Source organism: Triticum dicoccoides, chromosome 1A (assembly GCF_002162155.2).
Source record: "Triticum dicoccoides isolate Atlit2015 ecotype Zavitan chromosome 1A, WEW_v2.0, whole genome shotgun sequence".
NCBI classification, from domain to species: Eukaryota; Viridiplantae; Streptophyta; class Magnoliopsida; order Poales; family Poaceae; genus Triticum; species Triticum dicoccoides.
This window is the reverse complement of record NC_041380.1, coordinates 531,975,473-531,983,006: the sequence shown is the minus strand read 5'-3', so window position 1 is coordinate 531,983,006 and position 7,534 is coordinate 531,975,473. Positions and strand designations below refer to the sequence as shown.

General features: G+C 43.6%; 2 protein-coding genes across 33 annotated transcripts in view; both read left to right on the top strand.

The window, feature by feature from the left end:
• The first annotated feature begins 3,142 nt into the window (after window positions 1-3,142).
• On the top strand, window positions 3,143-3,975 carry LOC119319484. Its single transcript, XM_037593987.1, has 2 exons — window positions 3,143-3,364; window positions 3,440-3,975. Exons 1-2 carry the CDS (start codon window positions 3,227-3,229, stop codon window positions 3,632-3,634), a joined length of 333 nt encoding a protein of 110 aa, XP_037449884.1. The 5' UTR covers window positions 3,143-3,226; the 3' UTR covers window positions 3,635-3,975.
• A 233-nt stretch (window positions 3,976-4,208) lies between these two features.
• The window catches only part of LOC119286283, a 9,593-nt gene continuing 6,267 nt past the window's right edge, over window positions 4,209-7,534 (top strand). For 25 of the 32 annotated variants that reach the window (XR_005140400.1, XR_005140402.1, XR_005140406.1 and 22 more), the window contains exons 1-8: window positions 4,209-4,407; window positions 4,562-5,296; window positions 5,474-5,564; window positions 6,044-6,247; window positions 6,365-6,433; window positions 6,568-6,642; window positions 6,733-7,087; window positions 7,233-7,428. Coding sequence is in view for 4 of the 32 variants with exons in the window: in XM_037565704.1 (XP_037421601.1) it covers window positions 6,376-6,433; window positions 6,568-6,642; window positions 6,733-7,087; window positions 7,233-7,428 (684 nt within the window). In the remaining 28 variants the exon portion in view is untranslated. Of the gene's footprint in view, window positions 4,408-4,561; window positions 5,297-5,439; window positions 5,565-5,671; window positions 6,248-6,364; window positions 6,434-6,567; window positions 6,643-6,732; window positions 7,088-7,232; window positions 7,429-7,534 lie in introns of those variants that run through there. The other 7 variants (XR_005140359.1, XR_005140358.1, XR_005140355.1 and 4 more) reach the window with 7 other exon arrangements.

Sequence of the window (7,534 nt, the reverse complement as noted above, 5' to 3'; positions counted from 1 at the left end):
GCTTCTATGGTTACCACTCAAGTAGAACAAGTGCTTAAAGCTGAAAAAGAATTGCTCAATGAGATGAATAGTAAAAAAATGATTATGCTGTTAAACTGGCTACTAGAACTGGTAGAATAACTCAGGAACCTTTGTATCCTGAAGGCCACCCTAAGAGAATTGAGCAAGATTCTCAGAGAAATAAAATTGATGCACCTAGTTCTTCTAAAAAGAAGAAAAAGAAAAATGATAGAACTGTGCAAACTTCTAGCGAACCTATTGCTGAACCACCTGATAATCCAAATGATATATCTATGTCTGATGCTGAAACACAATCTGGTAATGAACATGAACCTAATGAAAATGTTAATAATGATGTTCATAATAATGCTCAACCTAGTAGTGATAATGATGTAGAAATTGAACCTGCTGTTGATCTTGATAACCCACAATCAAAGAATCAACGTTATGATAAGAAAGACTTTGTTGCTAGGAAACGTCGCAAAGAAAGAGAACCTTGGGTTCAGAAACCCATGCCTTTTCCTCCCAAACCATCCAAAAAAAGGATGATGAGGATTTTGAGCGCTTTGCTAAAATGATTAGACCTATATTTTTGCGTATGCGATTGACTGATATACTCAAAACAAATCCTTATGCTAAGTACATGAAAGATACTATTACGAATAAAAGAAAGATACCGGAAGCTGAAATTTCCACCATGCTTGCTAATTATACTTTTAAGGGTGGAATACCAAAGAAACTTGGAGATCCAGGAGTACCTACTATACCATGCTCCATTAAAAGAAACTATGTTAAAACTGCTTTATATGATCTTGGAGCCGGTGTTAGTGTTATGCCTCTCTCTTTATATCGTAGACTTGATTTGAATAAGTTGACATCTACTGAAATATCTTTACAAATGGCTGATAAATCAACTGCTATACCTGTCGGTATTTGTGAGGATGTGCCTGTTGTGGTTGCAAACGTTACTATTTTAACGGACTTTGTTATTCTTGATATTCCTGAGGACGATAGTATGTCTATTATTCTTGGAAGACCTTTTCTTAATACTGCAAGGGCTGTTATTGATTGCAACAAAGGCAATGTCACTTTTCATGTTAATGATAATGAGCATACGGTACACTTTCCGAGGAAACAACCTCAAGTTCATAGTATCAATTTTATCGGAAAAAATCCATCGATTATATTTGGAGGTTTTGGATTTCCTCTTCCTACTGTCAAGAAGAAATATGATATACTTATTATTGGGGATGTGCATATCCCTGTTGAGGTAACCTAGTGTTATTCGAAATTTCTCCGGTTTCATGTTAATCAGAATGGGTTTGTTAACAAGACTTGATCAACCTTGTTAGTGGATTCCTTTTGACGAGCATGAGATGGATGGAACTAGAAGCACAACCTTCTGTACCCTCTCTATACTTTCTGTTATTTAGTTGAAATAAAGTAAAAATAAATAATTTTCTGTCTGTTATCTGATTATCCGTGCAATATAAAAATACCTCGAAAATAAAAGTTCTCCAAATGCCCTGAAAATTAAATATGATTTTTATAGAATATTTGAGGATTTATGGAACAAAGAACACACCAGGGGGGCAACCACCTTGCCACGAGGGTGGAGGGCGCGCCCCCTGCCTCGTGGGCCCATGGTGGCGCTCTTCCACTTATTCTTCCAGTCACACACTTCATCTTCCTTCCCCAAACACGAAAAACCAACTCAAACCCGAGTCCAAGCTCGTTTTGCTGCCATTTTCGATCTCCTTGCTCAAAGCACCTCTCACAAAACTGCTTGGGGAGATTGTTCCTTGGTATGTGACTCCTCCATTGGTCCAATTAATTTTTGTTCTAGTACTTTATTCATTGCAAATTTGTGTTGCTTAGGTGACCCTGTTCTTGAGCTTGTATGTCAAATTTATATGGTCAAAAGTAGTTTTGATGCATGATATAGGCCCTAGGCACTTATAGGAGTAGTTTCTATCAATATTATTGAGTTTGGTTAACTTTTATTTTGAAGTTACTAAAAACTTCAGAATTTTTCAGAAAATGATGAGGAGATTATTGAGGGGCTCATCGAGCAAAAGCTCGAAGGAAAAGGCACCGAAGCCTAAGTATAATTTGCCGCGCACCGCGGAGGTTCGGGCGTGTGAATGGTCTTCTGAGGATTTCTTGAGAGCAGCCGGGATTTATGAAGATTTTCATGAGTTGGCTCATAATGCAGGCCTCACCGCTTTCCTCCACGACCAATGCGATCAGTATCTCTTACTCACAAATACCTTTGTGCAAAACTTTCATTTCCATTCTAGGAACTCGCCATCTACGATGGAGTTTCATTTATATGATGAGCATAAGGAGATGTCACTTTATGATTTTTGTCGGATTTGTTTAGTCTCTTTTGGGGGCAAGACAAAAAAACCACATCATGATAATGTGGAGGGATTTATTAATACTATCACTGTAGGGGAGACTAGGAAGGTTTCTGATGCACAAATCACTAGCATACATTTTCCTGTCTTACGTTACTTTGCATTATTTGCTAGTCGTTGCTTAATTGGTCGTGAAAACTCTGGAAACCTTAGTATCCCTGATATTATTATTTTTCTCCAAGGTTTATATAGTGATAACACTTTTAGTATGGGCGGCATTATTGCTAGACGGTTAAGTATGAACCGTACTAAGGGTTCCATCTTTGGAGGCATCTATGCCACACGCCTAGCTGCACATTTTAACATACCTATTAGGCATGCTGAGAAGGAGGAAAAAGTGTTGCCTCATGTTTATTTAGATTATAAAAGTATGGTGGCGCACGATAATTTGAAGGAGAGGACGAGCTCGCCTACTCACGGTATCGGCAGGCGCACGTTCGTTTGGGGATGCGGGAAGAGCGGCGTATTTGTCGGACGTATTGTTGCGGCCAGTAAAGAAAGGGGAGGGTAGGCAGGGAAAGTGGTCCCACACGTCAGATTGACGTCTGTTAATTATAGAGACGGCGTGGAGTCACGCACCGTTTTGTACCGATGAAACGCGTTCCGTACCGATGGAACATGTGTGTTGGCCGAACGGAAGGGAAACGCGAGCCGTTTTGGTGCTAGGGCCGCGGTCGGACTGGTTGTGGGGCCAGCAGCGAGGCCATATATCTATCAAGGGGAGGATAAGGTTGGAGCAGCGAAGACTCGCCCGATCTAGAAACAACCATTCCCCTTTCCGTAGCAAGAACCCTAGCTTTTGTGGGATGGCGAACCAAGGTCAACAAGATCCGGTGGTCCTCCCCATAGTTCCTTGCCCGGACTGTGGGAGGGACGTGGCCATGCATGTCGCACGGCGAGGACAGAGCGCCGGCCAGAGGTTTTACAAGTGCCGCAATCACAATGTAAGTCCTTCCGCTGATTCTGGACGCCGATGTGTGTAGTTGGTACTGATTTTCATGATACATTTGCAATCTCAGCCTGGGGCAGGTGGTTGTGATTTCTACCGCTGGCAGGAAGCATACGCCGCTCATTTGGGTGTTGTTCTGCCGGCAGCAGAGCCAGGGGATCAAATCCAAGCGGCTGTCGACCAACCTCAGGCGCAGATCAACCAACCTCCAGTTCATCAACCACTACAGAACCACGGACCGGAGTGGAAGACATTGCCGCCGTGATGAATCAGGTGGTTGCATCTCTTATGGGCATCGTCGATGGTGCACGCCAGAAGGGGGTGTTTGTGGCGGACGCGACCTCCATTAACATCGGGATGTCAGTGGCAATCTTCATCATATGTGTTTGTAACCTTGTGCTGCTTGTAGCTGTCATTCTTATGAGGGCACAAGAGTAGGAGATGGGGTTTCGTAGTGGCAGACACCTAGTAGTTTAACTATCATGTAGTAGTGTGGAGTTATGAGATGGAATCTGTGGATCAAGAACTGAAAGTATGATGAAGATCGTATTTTGTAATGTCCAAGTATGCGAAATATGAAATATCTAGAAGCTTTGCTTATGCTCATATGAATTTATTTTTCAGATGTTAGTCATATTGGTCAGAATGGGCTTCAGTTCACTGCAGGAAAATAAGATGGAAAATGGAGGAAAAAAATGTTAAAACGTTCTTCTGTGGGTGGGATGACCGAGAGTGGGTGGGATGGATGTGGGATGGGTGCGCTTGTGTGGGGCCAGGGCAGAGGCGGGTGCATCTATTGAAAGTGGTGGATATTAAATTATTACACATCTTATCGACATCTTCCCCAACCACCCACCCACTCCCTCCTCATCCGCCACCCATGCCCATCGTTCTCATTCTCCCACGGCACGCTAGGCGTCTCTGACCGGCGATGCAGATCTCCGGCCGGCCCGAGCAGTAAGGCTCGTTCTTTTTTGGCGGGCGCGAGCTGAGGGGAGCTGGCCATGTGCGGTGGTCACAGAAGAGACTGCAGAAGAGGTATGTACAAGGCATTCGATATGTAGTTGTCGGTACAAGTAGTGGATCTGATGGTGGGCCACTACTGCTGATTTGTGGCATGTAGTAGCTGGTATAAGTGATAGATATGATGCGGAGGCGACTCATGCTGATTTTGTGAGATGCGTGTTTGCAGACTAGGGAGAGGATGTACTCGCCTGGAGGTGAAGACGAAGGTTTGTATGGGGAACATGGGTGTGAACAAGATGAACCTGTATCGGTTACATCGAGGCTGTCAGTCAAGCAGGTTGTGACAGTGGTGCAATCGTTCGGTGAGTAGAAGAGGTGGCTGGTGTCGGAAATAGGATTTGGGGGTATGCTAAAGCTGCCACTGATAGCAAAAATTGATCTGAAATTGAGCTTGTGGGTAATGAGGAAAGTGGAGGTTGTGTCTCGTATGATTGTAATTGATAAGGATCGGAAACTTCTATTCACTCCAGAGGATTTCCACAAGGTATTTGGGGTGCCGTGCGGTAATAGGGATGTGCGTGGGAGGGATGGAGACATCAGCATACGTTCTGTTGAGTTCATCAAGCATATCATTGGGATGAACAGATCTGCTGCTCACAGTCTGAAGGCTGCTGAAATATTTCTATACAGGGACATAAATGAGAGCTCAACCAAAATGGAGGACTGTTTCCAGATTGCGTTTGTTATTTTTGTGTTGGGATATGTGATTGCTCCGTCCACGAAGCATGACTATATGACGATTGATTTTTGGGGTGCAGTTGCAAATCCGGAACTAATAGGCCAATTTAATTGGTGCCAGTATGCGATGGACAAGCTCATGGGTGCAGTCATCAAGCTCAAGCATGATGATGAGGAAAGGGCAATGACTATTAATTTATTCGGATGCCATTTTTTCTTCCAAGTAAGGCAGTTTACCTTTTCTGTAATTAGTTTTTGCAAAGTTGTGTGCTCGACTTCGATTCACTCTGTGTGTGTAATTGTGTTCTCATACTATTCTTGTTGTTTGTCATGGACAAATATTCCTTCTGGATAATATCGATCTGGGTTTGTTCAATATGAAACATGACGTGCTCCCCAGGGTGTAGTGCTTTGATGCAAAAAGACTTCGGGAAATGATCATTATGGCATACTGTCCAAAAAATGGAGCTGTATCATATGTTCCTGCTGCGGTAAGTTAGTTTTTTTTTCATTTGTCACGAGTTTTGCAGATGCATGCAAGAGATGATGAGGATGATACCTTATTGTTAATTTCTCTCCTGCTGGTGTTGTGGTACAGCTGAGGCCGACTGATGATGTATGTTATAAGCGTGTGTTACATGTGAGTGATGCGGTCGGTGGCGCAGACATTGATGTTTAGAAAGATAATCCATCATGTTCGAGGCTAGTGTTTAATATTGGTGGTGTGAATCCACCATTGAGTGCCATTTCGAATCGTGCAAGCATTAGTAAAACGAGCATAGAGGGCAGCAAATCGGCACATGTTGTGATGCCTGATCCGCGCTCAGTTGGCCCCATTGAGTTCTCTAGCCACGTTCGGCAGAGTTGTCAAGACGACCCGATATGCATATTGTATTCTTTTTCAACATACTTTTCTGTTCAAAAGATTTTTTTGTTTGTGCATCCTTTTTACATCCTTTTTTGTGTTCAGTCTCTGCGGGAGTTGAGCTTATTGCTGAATGAGCAAAATGCGAGATGCAGATTGAATGCATCAGAGCTGCGGAACAAGATGCAGGCTGATATGTTCAGCTTTGCCGACAGGCTTGTATCGACTGTCAAGGAGCACTGCAGGTGCTGCGCTAGGCGTGGACTAAAAAGATGCATCACACTTGTTGAACAGGTGCGGCCAGTGAAGGTAATGCAATTTTCCAGTCTTCTTTTGGTGCGGAAGAGGCAGTATCCAGCATGCGCGAGGGCGCCATAATACACAAAACTAATGCTCTCGCGGGATGGTGTAACCTTTGTTGTGCAGGTGTGCCAGGCATGTTTAAGACGCCTATGCGTCACGTCGGACGCCAGCTTGACTTATCCGATGATGATGGTAAGTTATCTCTTGCAAACCAATGTGGTGCAGTAAAACAGAGCTAGATTGTCTTGTCTTTGTGCACTTTTTTTCGTTCATGGAGTATGATGAGCTGACAATGCCATGTCATTTGTATGTTTTGTGTGCTACAGACGGGGGTCGTAACTATGAACCAAGGGAGAAGTCTCCTCGCGGCTCGATTCGTATTGGATGTCATGGTGCGCAAGGTTAGCTTTTGAAACAATTTTCTTATGTGCCCCTTTAGAATCGATGTACTCAATGAAGTGTAACACAAGCCAATTTTACGGTTTGTACAGATTCCATAGGGTGTGTGGGGATGCAAGAGGATGGAGATGCAAATGTTATATACAACAATTCGGTTGCGGTGCAAAATGTTGCAAGTGTTGACAATGGAATCGCCGATAGATTGACAGTGTACGCACAAACTGTGGCGGACATGGTGCGATGCATGTATGAGACAGACGATGCTGTTGATGGTGAAGTTCGTTTCGGTGTTACAGTCCCTGAGGTACCCAAGCGTAGATATGTTACATCTGCTAGTTTTTGCAACGACCCATGGGGACAAGGTTACTTGCCACAGCCACCGCCAATCCCATTGATGTCCAAGTTTTATTCATGGCTATCTGGGGACAATGGCTTCTATTTGAATGGGTAAGTTGAGTTTGTACATTGTGAATTTTTTGTGGACATGATGTCTTACATTTTTTATGTGGTCAGGGTGTATGACTTTTTATTTTTTACTTTATAATGTCCTGTCATGTGCGGGCTTTGACGCTGATCCTGAATGATTGAACAGGTTCTGGTTTGTGGATCCACACCCTAGAATGCTCAAGGTGAATGCAGTGTGTGTGCAGCAACAGTTTTTGGGTGTGAAGGCGCTCGACCATGAGGTGGCAACGCTTGTTTTGCGGAGATTCTACCAAATGGATGCTGCTACAGCCCCGGTGAACAAATTCATGATGTGGAGGGAAGTGCTCGAGCCGGATTTCACGGTAAGTCAAGCAGATGGGTTTTTTTTGATTGGTCGGATGAATATAGGTGGTTGAGTTGCCGGACTTATTTTTGTCAATATGCCATGTCCCAGATACATGCACTTGC

Coding starts and splice junctions, on each gene's coding strand:
- LOC119319484 (XM_037593987.1), top strand. CDS start 3,227: ATGGCGAACCAAGGTCAACAAGATCCGGTGGTCCTCCCCATAGTTCCT. Junction 3,365..3,439: donor ACAAGTGCCGCAATCACAAT/GTAAGTCCTTCC, acceptor TTGCAATCTCAG/CCTGGGGCAGGTGGTTGTGA.